The sequence below is a fragment of the Anser brachyrhynchus genome (assembly GCF_964034855.1).
Source record: "Anser brachyrhynchus genome assembly, chromosome: 1".
NCBI lineage: Eukaryota > Metazoa > Chordata > Aves > Anseriformes > Anatidae > Anser > Anser brachyrhynchus.
The window spans coordinates 4,750,630-4,770,844 of NC_137694.1; the positions used below are offsets into that span (position 1 = coordinate 4,750,630).

General features: G+C 43.4%; 1 protein-coding gene across 1 annotated transcript in view; it reads left to right on the plus strand.

Moving 5' to 3' along the window:
• Nucleotides 1-14,232, plus strand: part of TAF3 (TATA-box binding protein associated factor 3) — a 115,527-nt gene extending 101,295 nt beyond the window's left edge. Inside the window, exons 5-7 of the mRNA XM_080567833.1 lie at nucleotides 7,548-7,803; nucleotides 11,247-11,353; nucleotides 12,109-14,232. Coding sequence (XP_080423959.1) covers nucleotides 7,548-7,803; nucleotides 11,247-11,353; nucleotides 12,109-12,223 — 478 coding nt within the window. The 3' untranslated portion in view covers nucleotides 12,224-14,232. The remainder of the gene's footprint in view (nucleotides 1-7,547; nucleotides 7,804-11,246; nucleotides 11,354-12,108) is intronic.
• Nucleotides 14,233-20,215: the final 5,983 nt, after the last annotated feature.

Genomic DNA, 20,215 nt, shown 5'->3' on the forward strand with positions numbered 1-20,215 from the left:
TTGCTGGGAGAAATAGCCTGGTGTAATAGATACAGAGGGTGGAGGCCACGGACAGAACTCTGTTTTACTTAAAGTAATGGAAAAATAAACAGTAGAAACCCTGTAATTCAATTCCAAGAGTGCAGATGCCTGTAAACCAAAGGAGATAGCTAGAAAAGTCAGCAGGACTGAAGACCTAATGGATTCAAAAGTGGTGATTTCTGCCTCTGGAAAGGGGGAAACGACTACAGAGTGAAATGCATCAGTAACTCCTTCAAAACGGGTGTTGAGTGCAAGTGTTGTACCTCTAGGAGAAAAAGGCTGTTAGCAAAGGGGTTGTGTCTTCAAAGCAAAAGACTGTGGAGGTGAAGTCAGGCTCGCCAAAAGTCAAGCTGAATTAAATGCTGCAAAGGAAGAGAGGATCATGGAAGTGAAGACAGGGAGGAGGTGAAGAATGATGTCAGTATGAGCCAAGAAGGGACTCATACAATATCCCGAGTTGGAAGGGACCCACAAGGATCATCAAGGCCAACTCCTGGCTCCACGCAGCACCACCCAAAACTCAGGCCCTATGTCTGAGAGTACTGTCAAAACACTTCTTGATCTCCATCAGGCTCGGTGCTGTGACCACTGCCCTGGGGAGCCTGTCCCAGTGCCTCTCAGTGAAGAACCTTTTCCTAATGCCCAACCTGAACCTACCTGACATAGTTTCATGCTGTTCTTGGGTCCTGTCGCTGGTCACCAAAGAGAATACCTTGCCTCTGATCCCGTGTCTGTTCTCCCCTTTACTGAGAACTAAGACAAGAGGGATAATGGCAGTAGGTTGACAGTGGTGAAAGTTAATGATAATGGATTGAGAAGCAAAAATATAGGGACATTTGCAAACTGATGTCAAGGAACAGGGTAATCTTCCTCCCAAGTTACAAAATAGCTGGCTTGTGAATTTGCAGACTCAGTGACAAGTAAGTTTTGAATAAATTTAGTTTTATTTTAAAATTCAATGTTGGTTAAATCTATTTTAATAAATAGTATAAAAAGGAAAACAGAAGTGCGGAAGAAGGGGAAAGTGATCGAGGTACCTGATGACAGCAATACGTTTAATTACAGAACAAATTTTGGAGGAAGAGCTAATTAAAGGCTTGGAAATAAGTGGAATAAAACACAACATGGAAGTAAGCCATACTAAATCAGCTTGATAACAATTTTTGATAACCGATTCTGTACTTTCACATGGTCCAGTTGGCAGTCCCTGTGGGAGACGTGGCTGGGCAGGGCTGATTTTTTGCCATGCATCTCAGATATCTGTTTCCACCACCAATGCTGAGAGCGACTGCTTCCACCTCCCACTGCAGAGCAATTTTTTGGGGTCTTGCAGTACAGGAAGAAGCAGTTGCTGAGTACATAATCAAATTGCTTCCCCTCCAAGGGAAAGCCTCAGCTTCAGTGGAGAAGAGCTGGGACACTCATATGTGCGTGGCTGGAATAAAGTTGACAGCTGTCCTCCCACTGGGAGAAGGGATGCTCTCTTCTGGCTGAATGAAAGGTGGCAAAGCCGAGCTGCCTGGATTTTAGGAAAATGTTTAATACTATCATAGTGAAGCTGACAAAGACAGGGATTAGTAGAGGAGCTGTTTAGTAAGGAACTAGCTCAAAGGTAGATAGCAACTAAGAGTAATAAGAGAGCTTATCTAACCAGAGAGGAGGTTACTAGTGAATGTGCTCAAAGATGTGTTTCAGGACTGATCTGCTTTAATAATTTCATTAAAAATTTAGTCCCAATAGAAGGTAGAGCACTGATGTCGTTTTTTGTCAATAAGGTTGAAGGACCATACCAGTACCGCTGAGGATCTGATGATTGTCTGGAAAGAACTTGGTCCCCTCGAATACAAGGGAAAAATCCTTTTCAATTCGAGGGGACCAAGAAAAAATGCAGTTAAGGCTTTTGCATTTGAAGAGTACCAAGAGCAACTTAGCTGGTCGGTAGGTGAATCAAGGGGGTGATGGTTCATGAGTTGATCATGGAGTTGCCACTGTGATCCAAGGGTGACCATAGGATGTATTGCAAGTGGTCATTTTAGCAGAGATAGTGGAAGTGTCTGAGCTGTCATCCGAGATGCTGTTGGTACTTCACCTGAAATGTTATATTCAGTTCTTGAACACTGCTTGTGTTCAGGAACAATGAATTGTTGAGAGCAGGTGTGAAGGAGGGCTTGGGGAACTAGTAGGGGAAGCAGAGAGGAGTCTCTGTTATGATAGGAGAGGAGAACAACTTTGTGTGTTTAGTCTAGCATGTGAAGAGGGGATATGATTGCTGGCTACAAATACATCAGGCAAGTAAACATTTTGGAGGGAGAAAGCTATTTAAGCTAAAGAACAATGTTGGCACAAAAACAAATGGGAATTAATTGGCTATGAATGGAGGCTGGAAATTAGAAGAGGTTTCTGTGCCACCAGAGTGGTGCGATCCTGAAGCAGGGTAATAGTGGGGACAAAAAGATTAACCGGTTTTAAGACGAAGCTCAATAAACTTGTGAATGGGATTAGGTGACACGATGCCTGTGGAATTGCTAGACTCATTTGTCCAGGAAGGGATGTTTGCGGGGTTTTGCCATAGCGATGAAATGGCGAGTGAGCCATCGGAGCTCCGTGTGCACCATCAAAACCCCAGGTGCTTACAAGGACCCCGTGCCACCCGTGTTTGGCCAGGCAGCGTCCACAGAAAGGGACGGTGTCTTGGAACACGTGTTCATTGCTCATTTTCTTTGCTAGAGAAGAATATCACCCTGCAAGCAATTAATCACACGAAAATACGTTTTTATTATTATTTCAAGGTTAAGTATTGAAGTCTTTTCACTCGCAAAATTGCTAGGGGCTTGGCTGAAGGTTTGATGCATTTTGGCACCCTGCAAACATGCAAGCTGGTCATAGCGCATATTTGTGGAGCCTTTGTTTGCCAATACGACTTGTTTGCACAGAATAAAATATTCAGCAGGGCACAAGAGATAAAAACTAAATTTCCCTTTCTAAAAGTAATATGGGAATTAGCTTACATTACAGAGCTTAAATTACACCGATTCTCCTCCAGGGTTGGAATAAAATTTTCAAAATCACCTCTAATCTGTGAGGAATCTAAACCATATGGAAATGTTCCTAATTCCCCTGGGTGTTTTTGACACTTCTACCCATAGGTCTTAGAGTATTTCAATTTTTTTTTCTTTTTTTTTCTGGTGGAACAATCTCAGTTACAAGTGTGAGATTTCTAAGTAATTAAAATAGTTACCCCACCTCTCTTTCTAGCATTGAGGAACTTGTATCAATAAGGGAATATCAACACTAATAGATAAGAAATGTCAGCCATAATAATGAGTGGCAGTTGTGCTAGCTTTAATTATGTCAGTATGGTTGGTGGTGACATTTTCCTATGTACAGAGACCCTTTAGCTCATGCTCCTTGCTTAAAAATGGGTCATTAGGACTTCTAAAGTGTTGTCTTCTTCTAGGCAAAGCCTACGTGAAACAATTTTTAAGGAGCTTGACCTCCGAGAAACAAAGATGACTGTAATTCTTGACCAGACCTTTCTCAGTACTGACACAGAGTTTTTTGGAGCCTGTCGCTCGTAGCAGACATTCAGCTCTGCAGTTCATATCCTATTTTTGAAAAGCCATTTCCTTTTGGTGCACGTGTCTTTTCCCTCTGTTTATGTGAAGCAGTCAACGGGGCTTTCAGCTGTAAGGATCAGAATGAAATCAAATAAGTTGCTTCCAAAGACAGGAAGCTACTTCACACCTTGCAGCCTCCTTTTGCTCCAGATGTGGCGTGTTACGGCTCATGCCAATTAGAGACGATTATAAACTGACCTGTTGTGATGTTAAAGAGCTGGGGAGAATTTGCACTTTGCTTGCGAGCCAACACCATTTTCATCCTTTTTGGGTTTGGATCTGTCTATGTGAACGGAGCAATTGCTCCAGAGTAATGATGAAAATGGGATCTCATTAACTCTACCATTGTGAAGAGGTGTTTTTTTTTTAACATGTTATTGATACATATGTTCAATTAGAAAAGCACTGAGGTTCTTAAGAAGTACAGTTCCTGTTAACATTTAAGGAGAAATCCAAAGCGAATTTAGGTTGGGCACAACCAGATGCACATTTACATTAATTCTGTTTTTTCAGAAGGGAGTGGTAGCCTTTAGTTATGATATACGGAGGCTCTTGTTACCACATCTATTCCAAGGGTTTTCTCACACCTCTTCATTCTGGGGGAACTATTTTGATTCAAAAACAGCTTTGATTTTTATCTTTCAGTGTAGAATACAGATGTGATACATCGCCAGGCGAGCAGCCTGCAGAGAGAAGTGTGATTTTCATCTTGGGACTCCGAGCGTGTTGATGCAGTTGATGTTCATTTATGTTGTATGACTTCAAAAAATATTAATCCAGCCCCAGTTTTAGAGTTTATGGACTTTGGATGAGGAGGAGGGGAAAGGAGGTGAAATTTCATCTTTATGTAGTGTTGTACTTACAGACTTACAAGTCCTGATTTTGGAAGCACAGGAAAAGCACATTTGGGATAGAATGTAACGATACAGGTATGGTGATGTCCAAAAGTGCAGATTAAAACCTAGCATGGACCTCAGTAGCAGGAGGATCGAAGCTTTGCTACAGCGAGTACCGCCTACTTGCAGCATGCTCCGTGCCTCACTTTTCTTGTCTATAAAAAAGATCTCGTAAATCTTGCCATCATTTACATACTGTTTTGATATCAGGTTTCTCTCCAAGTCTGAAGTAACATTAATTATTAGTCATGGGACTGCTATTTCCCTTTGATTTCTCCCCACCTCCATATTGCCATGTGTGCAGCCCCTTTTTCAGGAAGGAGGACAGGCCCAACCACCCTCTCTGAGATTACTCCATCACCTCTAATGGTGCAGCACGAAGCCATTCATTTCTCCACTCTGGAGTCTAAAGTCTCAGAACTTTATTAGCCCAAGGGAGTGGTAGGCCCAAGCGTGCTCCAAAATGCCGATCTCCCGTTTTGATAACTGAGCTCTAAAAATCAAGATAAACAAGCTGCCCTATATACTGAACGTGTCTTAATTGCACACTTGAAGCAAACCAGCCAATCAATGGGGATGTGTCACCCGCTAATGAATATTTGCAGTTTTGGAAGATTTTATTCGTGATGTTCCCTACAGTTTCTGCACTTATGAGTAGAGTGGCTTTTGAAGACCCTGTTCAGGAGGAGAACCTGGCTTTATCTTGGCCAGGAAACTATAATTTAATTTAATACATTCACTGGGCATGGTCACTCTTATTCAAATTGTATTAGCTAATACTTCTTTTAAACTGTTTACATTGTGTGCAAAGTTGTGTTTAAAATCTTATTAGCTAATACTTTTCCTAGTGCAGACTAGGGAAGGGTTGACTCCCTGAAGAACTCATGGCAGGACTTTGTTTACTTGGAGGGGGGTAGAAGTGGGCGCGGGGAAAGAGGGAATAATGATGTTTGAAACCCTACAAATGACTTCTGCTGAGCCAAATATTTTGTTCTCTGTCCCTCTCCTCAGTTATATTATTGCCAAATTTTATTTTATTTTTATTAAGAGGAGGCTTTCAAGTCGCAGGGGTGACTTTGCAAGCCGTGGGAGCAGTGCCACCACCCAAGGTCTTGAGCGTTCAGCTTTGGGAACAGTGGAAGGAGGAAGGCACAAAAGCAGCTTCAGAGATGGTGTGTGGCCAGTCGAAAAGAGCCCTCATGAGCCATGTGCTAAGGTTTTCATTGAACCAGAAATGCACCACAGACATTGAAGAGCCAAAGAGAAAGCTTGCTTGGTGGGAGATAACAGCATTTTTTCAAAAGTACCCCTCTAATAGGAGAAAGGGGCAGGGGTAGACATGTAGGTTGCTCCCAGGATGACGTGATAGCAGGACCTCCTTCCTTCTGCACGTCGCAGGCAGTGAGTTAGGAGTGCTGTGGTTTGACGCACAGTCTGGCACCTTAGAGACACATCTGGGGAGCCTGAGCCCCCAAATCAGGCACCTGAAGCAATTTTTAGATGACTTTCAAGCAGTGTGAAAGCCTTCAGTGTAGGGGATGGCCAGGAAAATCATCTATCGGCTTTTAGATTCTGCTCCGCTCTAAGTTTCTAAACTTCCTTGGTTTTGGTTTTCCTCCAGTAGTCACTTACATGGGGTCTCAGAAGGTCGGTGATGGTAGACTAGATGTGATGTGGCAGACTAGTCAAGAATCCCAAACCCACTGCTCTGTTTCCTTTCGCTCTTTTTTCCTGTTACTTGCCATCGTTCTGATTTAGTAGGGCAAGCAGCGTATCTAGGGAGAAAAACACAATTATCTCAGCTGAGCTTTAAATATCATGTAGTTTCAGCTCGTTCTCTAACGATGGCTTGGATTATTGACTTGAATTGCAGACAGTGTTTCTGATGCTATCGATACTGCCTTTTTAATATCATAAAGGAGCTGCAGAAGACTCTTCAGTTGCACATAAAGTTCCCACTGACAGTGGAGCTGGACTTTCCTCCCCTTGTTCTCAGGAGTTGTTCCAACTCAATCTTCATCACGGTTTTCCTACCGATGTCTCCCTTTTTTTTTTTTCCTTTCTTAAGATGTCCTCCTCTCTGGAATGCCTAACCTTTCTTTAATTTTCCTTCTTCCTACAGTCCCTTCACAAATGAATTGCACTCCCACAGTTACCATTCAAATATAAATAAGTTAAATGATTTACCAAAATGTGGTAAAAACAAATAGTCCTAGCCTGTGCTTTGTTTGGGGTTTTTCTGGTTTGTTTTACAAAAAGCCCTTTTCCTTCTCCTCATGTTTCCAGTCTCAAGTCTTATTGTAAGGGCCTTGTCTGTTAAAATGCATGCACATCAATAACACCATGTATCAACATTCGTTAATAAATACTGGGTCCCCCATGTATCCCCCTTCCTGGGCAAGATTATTCTATACTGTGTATTTACTAGAGCTACATCCTGTCTACTTCAGCTACTCGAGTAAGTAGCAATATTTTAACTGCTGAGTATATAGTGTGCGTCATTTATTTGTCCTGACTAGATCTACTGCTGATTTCATAAACATTTGAGGAAAGAAATACCAAACTAGCAAATATTTGCAGAACCCCCTAATGTAGAGTCTTAAGAGGATGATATCGTCTCGCAGTTTGAAGATTAAAATCAGTGCTGTTCACAGCTGATTAACTTTCCTTTCTAATATTTCCCACAAATTCAGCTAATGTAATAAAACTTAACGAAACAAGGTTTAGTGAAGCCACAGAGAATATTTATATGACAGCGAGCTGTGGAGTGGTTCAGGCTGTCCCGACATTCACTTTGTAATAGCTCTGTACTTTATCCTGTCTGCTCGTCAGGGTCTGTGAATGGATGGATGTAGCAATGAGAGCAGTCCTTGTGCTGGGTTGAAACAGCCTCAGTGCTGACTTAAAGGTGATGTGAATTAGCTGCACTATATTTTCTCTGTATCTGCTCGGTGATCGAGCGGTGCTTTCTTTCCCATCAGCTCTTAACGATTCTCATTTTTTGGTCCTTCAGAGTCATCAGCAAAGTGGTGCCAGCCCCGGAGGCCAAACCTGCTACTCCTGCGAGCCGGCCCAAAACACCTCCACCTGTGCCATCACCGGTGCCAGCTCCTGTCCACGTCACCCCTCCTCCAGCTCCTGCTCCTCCTCCTCCACAGCCTACGGTCTCGCCAGTCCTGCTTCCACCTCCATCTCCAGCCGTCTCTGGGGCCGGAGGCTCCAAAGCGCCTGTTAGGAGTGTGGTGACTGAGACTGTCAGTACTTACGTGGTAGGTAAAGCGTGCTGCCATGTGTTGTCCCAGCACATTCATCTTCTCAATTGCTGAGCTTCGTGGTGACTCATCTCAAACTGAGGGTGCCGGACTTGCGATGTTGCTCTCCACTAAGCTACTCTTATCTGCCCATTGCTTCCGTGCACTTGTTTTGAAAGGTTAATCATTAAAACACTACTACTTAGGTTGGTATTTTCCTGTGTTTCCAGCCCAACGCTTGAAATTTCTTCTAACAAGTCCAGTTATATCCCATTTTTCCTCACCTAACTGAGCTAGAGCATAAAATTTTGGAGATGGAGATTTTTTTATAGATGCTTTCATAAGCACTGAATTGAAACCTCAGATGTCAAACTCACCATAGATTTTGCTGTCAGTCGGGTAAAGTACAAAACCCTCACACAACATCAAGAATGTGACTTAGCCATCATTTGAGGTGTGTAGAGTACACTACTCTGGTTTCCTCAACATAGAGAAATACTAAATGTTTGTGCGTCTCAAAGTCTGTAACTAGTTTATCTGTCTGTTTGACATTTGCTCTGAACTTAGTCTCTGGCAGCTTTAAGACTTCATTCCTTTAGAAAAGTCTCCCCTACAACACGGTACAGGAACTACTGTCTCTAAAAGAGCATGGACACACCTCTGGGCAAGACTACGATTGTTTTGCTATGGCAAATTTCTGCTCTAGATGCAGGGTAAGACGGAAGCCCTGCCGTTTCTGATCACTGAAGAGCAGCACATACCGCCAACAGTAGCAGCAGTGTTGTTATCCTCCCCGTCCTGGCTATGTTCCAGGTTGGATGGTGACACCTTGCTTATCTATAGCGGGTGCCAGTTAAAAAATCTCACCATTTAAAGCACCTGAAACTTGCTTTTATTACAGAGTTTTCTTTACTTTAATTGCAACGTGCGCATGATTTTTTTTTTTAATTCCTGTTTTTATAAAGATTCCTAGTGTAAATCTACCCTGCTGGTTCTAACAGAGAAGGTGCTCTTCCTTGCTTAACTGTTGTATCGTGTTACTGGTCTCTATTTAAACAGCTGCTACATTTCACTCCAGAGTTGGTTACAGTACTCGACTACCTCACATAAGCTGTGCATATCTTTGGGGTGAAGGATATGTATCCTCACCTTCTCCATCACAGCGTAAATGTGGTGTCACTCTTACACATTACAGTAGTATCCAGAAGCTTTGAAATTCACCCTAGGAGAGAAGCATTTTCAAAATACTGTACTACAGCAAATTTGCCTCAGTATTAAAGGCAAATAAGTTAGAGATGATGGTAGTTTAAAGGAGGAAAACCTATAACTTTTCCTAAGGCCAGTACTTCAGTGGTAACACACTTAGCACCTTAGGGAGTGAAAATTCAGAGAAAAGTATTCAGTAGGCTCCAGGTTGTCTTTTATTTTTTTTTCTTTTATAATATTATAGTTAAAACCAGGGCTTTACTGCATTAGGATCCGAGTATGCATGCAGGCAGAGAGACTCCTGATGTGAGAAGTTTCCAAGTCCAAAAGCTGACAAAGAGGTTGGAGAAGAAGGGAATAATTAATAATTATTAGCCCCTTGTATGAAGGGAATCCGGGACAGAGAATGATGAAATGGCATTCCCAAGGGCGCATGGGAAAGCTTTCGGGGAGATAAGATTGGAGCCAGTGTGACAGGGGTACACGACTCCCTTCTGCACGGAAGGACAAAGGATGATGTTATACTTGGAAAACAAAAGTTATTATGTGGGATCTCCCTGCGGGATAGTATCTCAGTAAGTGTGTTCCGATCGTTAACTCAAAATGGTTTGTACTAAAATAGCATTGGGCAGTCACACACTGTCCCTCCTTCCACGACCCTTGGCTCGTCAAGGAACAAGAAGTTAGGAGACATTTTGACATCCTCATTCAGCAGCCCAAGTTCTTAACAAACACAGAGAGGTTTTGGTGGTTAGAGACCACCCTGCCCCCCTCCAGCCCGTGATCTTCTAAAACACCAAGACGAGCGTTCTGCCAAAAAGGACCCCGCTGAAAACTGAAGTTTGGAAAAATTGGGGTGTCTGTCTCCTGACAGGGCAGCGTTCCCTGTAGGTGTCACCGCCGGTGCCCAAAGCTGGCAGCGCCCAGATGGGGCACGTGCCAAATGGCAGTGCCCGCAGGTGGGAGCGTGGCGGTAGGACTGAGCCTTACAATCAGCGAGCTTCAAAATCCAGTTCATCGTGTGACACTGCCTGCTGCACGTCGCGGTTGGGAAGGGTTTGGTCCCTGCTTAATATTCCTGGGCTTTGTGTTTTCTAGTTTTAGATCACACAGAAGTGCAGGGCTTTAAGAAGAGTCAGTCGAGAGTGATGTGTTGGTTGCAGCTTTGGTATATTCCTATTGATTTTTCTGGCAGGGGTGTAAGATGTACAGACCACCGTGTAGTGGCTTTATTTTTTTTTTTTCCCCTAAGAACATTTGGGGATTTTCATCTGCTGCTTTTTAATATCGCATTTGTAAGCTGTACAGATAGCAGAAAGTTATTGTCTTAGATACGTGTAACTGCACTAATGCACAAAAGCTGAGAACAAACCAGTTCATATTTTTGAGATTGGGTTATAACGTGCAAATCTCCATAAAGGAATGATGAAATCAGGGTAATACCCCAGGCATTCTGTACTCCATATTGTGAATTTACACTTCTTTGGATGGACTTTGTGACATTTTTCACATATGTTGTTACCAAAGAACTGTTAAAGAAAGCACTTGAAATTTAAAAATACAAATATGGCTCTAGCAGGGCATAAACATTAAAAAACATCATGAAACTCTGAATATGATAAACCCAGTAAGCAGCTGCCTAATACTGTAAATGATCTGCCTCTCTTGTTTCATTTACCCTTTAGTAAATTGTGCTGTGACATAAATGTCATAAGGGGAATGGAAAGTTACTCAGTAACAACTTTTTTTTTATTCCTGATCTTATCAGCTAGTCGAGTTGAAGACTTTGGCTAATAAGTAATAAAGCAACATATCCACATTGCACTGGATATTTTACATGCGCATAAGACTGTTATCTTCCGCAGGAGCCTGCTGTAGCTCGTTCTCGCCATTACCAGGGTAGAAATGTGAAAAGCCAGCCTTCTGGTCGTGGTGGTGTATAGACAGAGCAGGAATTGTGTGGCTGAGCCCCGGCTGCTCTGTGTGAGTGGCTGTGCGTAGGTCGGGTGGCACAACTGGCTTTGCTGGTTCACAGGACAATGCAGAAAAATGCATGCCTTTGCCTCAAGTACAGCATAGGAAAAATCAATTAAAACCTAATGCTGAGCACCTAGGGTGAGAGAAGTCCTAAATAAGAACGGTGACCGTTGAAAAGCTTTGTTGGATAAGCAACAAACTTTTTATTTATTTAAATGTTGATTTTGCTGCGTGCTTGCCCTGAAAACCAGCTAACTTTCCTTTTTTCTTTGCACCAGATCCGAGACGAATGGGGTAACCAGATCTGGATCTGTCCTGGCTGTAACAAGCCAGATGATGGCAGTCCAATGATAGGTTGTGATGACTGCGATGATTGGTATCACTGGTAAGTTGTTCTCATCCATCCTGTTCTGCCGTTCCCTGCAGATTGTGGCTATATTATTAACCCCCCCCCCTTTTTTTTTTTGTGTTCATGAGGCTGGGAATATTTGAATGGCTTTGCTGTGTCCAATTTAATAATCTGGAAGATACTTTTATCTCTGTTTCTCTGGAATTTGAAGCAGCAGATTTTAAACTGAAGGAGTGTTACTTTAATTAATAGGAATCGGTGATAACAGTTGTTTTTGAAATGACGAGGAAATATGGCTGATTCCGGTAATTTTGAAAGAAGTACAGCAATACGAGCACAGTGTATACAGATAGACGTTTCAAGTTATGAAGCATTGTATGAACAGTAATATAAATGTCAGCTCTTATAAAGGGTTCGAGGAATTAATCACTTTTTAGGCTACATAAAATCATAAGTTTTCTATTTTTGCAGATGTATTAAAGAAGCATTTAAAATTATTTTAAATCTAGCCTATTATACCTGAAAGTGCGGTCATATTTTCTATTAAAACAATTTCTTATCTGAGTGCCCTTTCGATATATTTTCTTGTTTCAAAGCAAGTTTATTTTACATTTCTGTTAGATCATTGCATTCATCAATGCAGTGATGATATAATTGCTCTGCCAGTTTGGGGGGAGGGAGGGGAGGAAGGCCAGATCCTGTCTCCCACTGAAATGTTTAATTTCTTGGGGTAAGAAATAAAAATAACATTGCTCCACTGCTATGACACCACATTGCCCTGTCCTCCACAGGCCTTGCGTCGGGATCACGACTGCACCCCCAGAAGAGATCCAATGGTTCTGCTCCAAGTGTGCCAACAAAAAGAAAGATAAAAAACACAAGAAGAGGAAGCACAGAGCACACTGAAGACCTTGCCGTGGATTTAAGTCGTGCGGTCACTTCAGCACTTCGGCCCTGGCTCCGTCGCAGAGGGATGCGGTGTGCTCGCCTCTCACCCTCCGTCACCGGGTGTTTTGGTTTTGACTCTGCAGTGAATCGGGGGCAAGGATCTCTTGTCCGATGGGGGCTGTTGCATTTTTCAGGCTGTACGAGCCCGGGGGGTTGGATTTTGGTACATTCTGATGCTGTCTTTCACCTACCGAGGGACGTTTTTTGCACAGAGCGTTATGAAGACTTCACTAGTTAATGGTACCGCTCCCACTCCTGTGGCTCGGCAGCAACAAAGATGAATGTTGTACATACAGATACCTGTCCTATTCCTTCTCGATTTCTTTTGAATTCCTCCGGAACCCTTGCAGTAAGGTGCTGAAGGAGAAGAAAATGTAAATTGCAGTAAGTTGTAAACTGAGGAGACCTTCTGGAATGATTTCTGTAGTCTGGATGCAGTTCAGCCTCTACTCCCGCTGAGCCAGATAATCATAATGTGGAAATAAAAAGTGGCTGGTAAATATTTTTGTGACGAGAATATATGAAGCTTTTTCCCTTGATTTTTAGTACTAACATAAAATAAACATGTTCAAGCTTTTGTGAAATATCTTCTATTTTTTAAAAAACAAAGTTTCTATTGTGTCGATTTTTTTCTTCTGTGTGAATTTATTTTGGTGGACCTGTAATATATTTTATACTTTGGTTTTGTTTTTTAGTCTTTGTCGATGTACCGTTTCATTGCTTGTACATTTCATGGGTGTGTAAAAACACTTCACATTAAAAGAGTTTCACGTGTAAATACCTGATATTTATAAAGTACCTTTTTATTTTTTAGGGCATGAGGATTTTTATTTTTGTTTGCCTGAGAAGACAAACCTAGCAGCTATTAAAAGCCCGTGTAACACACGCTTGTCCTTGTGGCTTTAAGGGATTGGCGAGATCTGCCCCAGTGGTGCGCACACGAGAAGTCAACCAGCACCATAATTAGGCCTCGATTCAGATACTTAAACATGTGGTAACTGCTTAAGAAGTGAGTAATCCTATTGCCTTCAAGGAGACTGTTCCCACACTTAGTTATACATGTGCTTAAATGCCTTCTGAATTGAGGGCTTAGGCCAGGGGCTCTGCACTTTTAATGGTAGCTCCAGTGTGTTAATCTGTAGCTGGAACTCAGATTTTTTTTCTTTTTTTTCTTTTTTTTTTCTTTTTTAACAAGTGGTAGCAAGTTTGCCACAATGGTCAGGCTCGTGTTTAGGTGAAGGAGATGCCTGATGCCATTAAGGCCAGAAGATACATTTTTCTGCTTTGTGTATCCCCTTGGAAAGACCAACAAAGTGAATATGTGTTATATTTTTAATGAGGGGGAAAATTGCAGAGGAAAAAAAAAAAAAGCAGTATTATATATTGTAGTGCAGTGGTCTCAGAGCTAAATAAACCGTAAGAATAGATTTGAAGAAAAAAATACATCTTTTGTTTCTGAATTCATAGGGAGCATTTAGATTTCATTGCTTAATTTGGGGATATTTCTACTTCAAACTGTTCAGCAAGAAATATCTGAGGTTTGAGCGTACAGCCCTTTAACCTGTTGCACAGATATTAAGGGTTATTTTTTAAATACATCCAAATTGATATTAATGACAATGAATTAGTCATGTTTTTAAAAGCTCCAGTCTAGTTAGGGAAATGAGGCTTTGCTGATAGAACTGTTAAATTGCAAATCAGGGGAGATATGGATGAAATTGGTTTATTAAAAGTGCACTGTTACCTTCTTTGTTCAATGCCACCTCATTTATATTCTGTCCCTGCTAATTACCAGTCAGTGCGTCAGTCAAGAAAAGTTCTTGAGTTCGATATTTTTTTATCTCGAATTGTTAAATGTCTCAAACCTGCTTCTTTCTTGTTTTCCTCCACGTGTAATGTGCAGACATACAAAATATACAGTCTTTGGTCGTTTCTGGTTGCAATAATAAAGAACTAGCTTTTGGTAAGTTGTTTTATCCATTTCCTCCGCTCAGTTAATCACAACCCCTTGCATTTATTCGACTGAATTATTCAAGGTGCTGTGGAAAAAGGGACGCACTTTTGCCATTTCACCCGCAGGACGGAGATTTCTGTGAATGCTTGTGCACCGCTGCTGCCGGATTGCTTTCCTACCCCGGGTTTTATGATTTTATAAACGACCTCGGTGGTAATAAAACCAAAGAATCATTTTCAGGAGCTTGTGTGGCTCACGGGATTAGTAACAGGAGAAGGGGCCTTTCACCTCTGGGTCATCAGTTCGGAGCAGCCTCGGTCAGCAGCCGTGAAGAGCCTGACTCCCCTTACACTTACACCGGTGTAGACCAGGAATCGGGGGCACAAAAGAATAATCGGCTTCCAAAAATAGCTACCTGCCGAGCAGCCATGGGGTATGGACCTTCCTTCCCCAGAAAAAAATACCGAGGTGTTTGTATTTTGCTTTGTGTTTGCAGTTATAACTTCACAGCTATTGTTTCTGTTTATACAAGCTCTGCCAGAATTAGGGCTCTTCCCTTTGCTCGTTGGTTTTATGCTCGGGCATTTTTCTTCCTCTGAATCTGGTTGTGATTGGGGTTTTGGCCTACTGCAGCCTTCTTCCATGAGAGGAGGGCACTTGGGGTGTTTAAGGGTTGTTTTGCTTGTTGATTTTCATGGAAGAGCATCAGGGACCCGGGTGTTTTCCCTGCCTTGGAGGGCAACTTTGTCAAAGAGGATGCGAGTCCTGCCTCGGGAAAACATCTATTTTCACAGACAGTCGGAAGGTCATGGACAGAGCCGCTTAAAAGTGTAGAAAGTGAGGAATTAAGAGATTTCAGTGAGAAGACAACTCTCTGTCTGCCACGGTGAGAAGGCAGATACAACCTTCCCCTTTACTGATGCACGCGGTATGGAGAGGATTCAAGCGGTACAGTGAGTATTGGTAGGGAATACTCCAGAAAACCATGCAAAAGCTATTCCGTGAGAAAAGCTTGTTGAATCCTGCCTTTACTCTAGGGCCAGATTTTTATCTAGAGTCAGTTGGGAGTCAGTTGGAGCTGTGTCAGCTTACAGCGGCTGAGGAGCTCCCCGCTCGTGCTCCGCCGCCAGCTTCGGGGATCGGGAAGCAGCCACATCTGTCACAAAATGAGACTTTTTTATTATCCTCTCTAGTTGTAAGTCTTCAGTAGGGCAGCCTGCACCGGCAGGGTGCTGGAGAAAACAGCAATGCCAGCTCTTCACTGCAAAGTGTGTTGAGAAAAATCACCAGCTGTTAGTGAGCTTTGCACCCCAAAAAAATCTGCGGTGTTAATATCGAGACGGTGAGCAAAAAGCCCAGAAATAGAAAAAAAAGCTATCTTCAGAAATGGAAAAATCTGTCCTGACTACTGATTTTATTGGAGGGCAGAGATACAAATGCAGAGCATCCATCCCCGGAGTAATGGAGATGCACTTTTCTGGAGATAATCTTCCTTCGGGGCTGTATGTCGTGCTCAGAGCATAATTTCTCTGCTTGACAAGGTGTTTCTCTTCTGAAGGTGTCCGCAGCTCAGTACAGTGAGGATCTTTATGCTCCACGACTGATTTGTGATTCCAAATGTCCTGGAAGAAAGAAAGAAAGAAAAAAAAAAGAATCAGAGGGTATCAGAGCCTGCTGACTTTGTCTGGGCTTTCCAGAGATAAAATATAGTGTATTACTTCACTGTATCACCTAAACCTTCTTTGTTCTCCTTTCAATAGGACGATTAAACAAAGACCTCCTAACCAAATTAAAGTATAAAATGAACGCTGAGATATGGAAACCTTGCCAGGAAGAATGTTAATGAATGAAGTTCACTAAAGGCGTGCTGGCTAAGTTTTCAATACAAATAGTTTTATGGCCAATCTCTTTAGATCATAGCAGTTTGCTTTAGAAGTTTAAGTCTCAAAAGTAGATGAGTTTCCTTCGTCGGAGAATGAGTTAGATAATGCTCTGAATAAACTCCCTCTTCGCAGTCTTGTCAGTCATGCTATTTAGGAATCTCTCCCTTTCTTCTGGGGACTCCCGGATCAGCTCTAACCTAAAAAGTAGAAAGCTGCTATTAATCCCTGGATGGCAGAGGATGCTGTAACGGGAGATTTATGGCCAGCAAACGGCTCCTACCTGGCTGACGTGAGCAGGAATGGTCAGACGCGAGCTGCCCAACAGTCTTCCGAGCAGCCAAATGCCAGCGAAACCTAAACTAGGTGCAAGATTTTCCACGTGGTTTTTAAAAGCATGAGGAGAAAGCCATTTTTAGTGAATACACAGGGAACTGCTGTGTTCTCAGCATCAGTGTTTCCATCAGGACTTCCAACAGATTTAAAAAAAAAAAAAAATTAGCAATAAGACTTAGATGATTTTATTGCCTAAACAAGGGAGAAAGAAATTTAAAAATTGACTGGAAGTTCAGGTTTAATCATCTGTCACGAGCAGGAATTTGTTTCATAAATTACAAACTTGCCTGTCGATTCCTCCCTAAGCCAACATGATTTTGATGACGACAGGAATTTTGACGCCCGTCACTTCTTTACTGTGGGACTAATGAGCAGGGTGACGGGGGGTCACCTTCCAGCCACCCCCGTGTCCCCAGGGCCCCTGGTGCTGTCACTGCCCAGCTGCGTGCAGGAGACCTTCGGCGCAGGAGGGATCAAGTCATTCCTGTGACCAAGTGGATCCCTCCACCCATCGGGGACTGGGCACAATTTGCTGTGGTTATTTAAAATTTGGCATTATGACAAGTTATTATTGACAGTTATGCTGTAAGAATAGTCCTGTTAGGTGTATGCATCTGCTCAAAGACTCTGTTCCCGCTTGATAACCACTGCACAAAGGGAGAAACGCACTCTTGTTATCGGGAAACTCGGCCCCAGTGCTCAGCTCTGGTGTAGCTGAGTTTGGGCACCAGATCCGTGCGTGTCCCAGTTTCCACCTGCAGGAGCAGGATTACGTTTCCTGCTCTGGCAGCTCGGCTTCAGCCTTGGACCCAGGCTGATGAGAAGCTGATGAGACAGCCCAGACCTTCCCACGGGTTAAATCACCAGTCGCTCCCTTCGCTCTCGGTGGACACAACACCGGAGCTATCGGGTGCTCCCTTGGCGCAGGATCTGATCCTGAACCTGCTCCTCAGTCAAACCTTTCTCTGCACCTCTGCACTTGTGTTTTCATGGAGGTTGGGTGCTGGAAGCCATCTGCTGAACCAGACAGGTCCCTTGGCCTTGCAAATTGCAGCCGACCTTCTTCCAACAAGTTTTCCAATCTTCTTCTCCTTTAGTCAGCTCATTTGGAGCCTCCTGGGCTCACATCAAGACCTTATTTTGCTACTCCTGGCTCTTTTTTTGCTTCCAAGGCTATCTGGTGGGATTTATCTGAGAAACAGCTTCTTGGTTAAACTTACTTTGGGGACACCAAAATCTACCTCTCATAATTAATACAATAGCTGCCTTCTCTGGGCTTTGTGGGCTGTGAAATGCCTGAGTCAGTGCTAGGAGCTGGCTTGTATTAAGACGCTGAGAATGAAGCAGTGCTCTTGTTCTCTATATTTTCTGCAAAGACAGATGCTCAGTCAACCCCAAAATCCAGGCCTTTGCCTCAGTATCTAATAACCCAGCTCAGCCATCGACTCCTAGTGCCACCCGCTTTCTGAAAGGCTGGGTTTTCAGTGTCATATCCCTTCAACCCTTATGGTTGCTACTGGCTAAATGCTGCATTTCCTTGGTTTCACAGTTGCTTTGGGCTGAAAAAGAAAAAAAAAAATCCCAAATTAAGTATGTTCAGCAATTTTGTGCTGAGGTGCCACTGGAGGTGCTGTAACTATCTAACGCATGAGATGCTCTTTAGGGAATTTAACCATGAGCTATGCAAAGTCTGGAGCTGGAGCAGAGACAGAGCCCTTTGGAGGTGCTCTGGCTTGATGGCCAGATTACAGTGGAGAAAGGACTTTCAGAGTAACTGAACCTAAACTTCAGGTGTCTTGTGTATCCCATCTGGGACATCTAAGTCTACCTGAAGGTTTCACAGCAAACATGGCAAAGCCATGAGCTCAAGCAACTATCACAGCCCACCAGCTTAACCTGGTTTCAGACTCTATTTACTCGGACCACAAGGGTCTATTTTGCAAAAGTTTTGTGATCCTTGGACTTGGGAAATGTGTCTCCTGCCTACCTCCTCCTTTGGAAGAGGATCCTGCTCCCTTTGCTTCTCTGCACTCGTGTTTCTGTGCTCTGAAAGATTTGGCTACATGACCTATGGGGTCCAGAAGGAAGGACCATTTTTGCCCAGTGGTTCCAGTTCAGATGGTTTTAAGATGACTCTTTGGCTATCACGAAGACAATGTATACACCTCTCTTTTCAAACAAGTGTGCATCTGGGCCATGAACAACAGAAATATGCTCAGCAGCAGCAGACTGAAGGCAGCTGGTGACAAGTTTTTCCCTTCTGTGTAGCCTCTAGACCAGCAGTTGCTAAAGCAAATATGTTTTGAAAGAAGTAAATCTGAGGTCAACATGTTCTTCCACCCCTTGCACACCAGGCACTGTGGCTATATGATGAAACCAGAGCGCAGGATCTTGTGGTGCCTTTTCATTCTTTAGTATTGTGATAGCAACCAAGCAGGAGAAATGAGTTGTTCCTACATAATCCATTTTGATGGTGGCAAAGTTTCAGCCACTCTCTCTGTACATGGCAGTGACCTTTATAGCAGTTCAAGTGTTTCCTCCACATCTGGGCAAACACAGATTTTTACGTACCACTAATACCACAGACCTATTTTTCTTAGTGTGTCTTCTGCTAAGAGAGAATCCCATACAGAAAATGTGATTCCTTGTCTCAAATGAATCTGATCATCATGGGATATTTTCACACTTTTGGGGGCTTGGGTGGGAAAAGGGTGCAGGGGAGTGCAGAGAGTGAAACGTTAGGAGCTACTGAGAAAGCACACGGTGTGAGTAAAGGTATTCCTCCCACGTAGGGACTGCTCAATCCCACCTTCACCCCTCGTCACCTGCACGGCAGGCTTTGGAATACATCACTGAGCAGGTCCAGCTCATCTCCATGCCCAGGATCTTTGGAAAACACCAGTTACCCAGAGTTAAAACAGGTGCATCTTGTAAAGTCTTGCAAACACATCCAAGGGCAGATCTGTTGTTACTAATGTTAGTTGGGCCCGAGGTGAGCTATTGGCAGGTATCAAATCCTCATTTCGAGCTGAGAAGTTCCCAGTACTAGAGAGCAATGCCATGGTCTACTTAGGTTTTGTAAGCCGTTAATGAGTCACTCGATATCAGCCAGATCAGTTTGCTTACATGGAAAGGGCTCTTATTTCTCCTGGTGGCGTTGACTTCGGCGTGTAGAGCAGGGGAGCGCAGAGCTCCAGTGACTGATCCTTCCTACACTCGGTTGCACAAGGGAGCAGTGGCGCGATGGACTCATCTCGGATTCCTTCGGGAGGTGGTGACAGAGCTCCACCTTAATGAGTTCATCGCCCTGCCAGCATTCTTCCCACACCCAGGTGCCCATCTTGGCAAAGCTGCTCTCTACCAGCTCTCTGGAAAAAGTTCCCCGGGCTTTTAACAAGCTACAGATCTCGGGATGCCCGCCTGCCTCCTAATTTTCGGTTGGCCCCGGATGATGGCCAGGCGGTGTTTGCAAGTGTGGCCAAGCGTGTCGGTTTGGTGTTGTGGAAGGAGGGTGGTGGAGAGATGTGGGGGGACTGGATTAATTGCTGGGGCTCACACTAGGTTAATCTCTGTACAAGTCATCCAGTGTGCAGGTGGGTGGAGGGAGGAGCCAGCGCCTTAGCCCGTGCCTGAGGCTCCTGTGAGTATTATACCAGCTTTGTTTACCAAAGCCATGCTTAACTGGCTGCAGAGCTCCATCACGTCTTTGTTTTTCTTCTCGCTGCTGGATCACAAACGCTGGTCACAGAGTTAACACTTACCAAATAGTATTACTTGGAC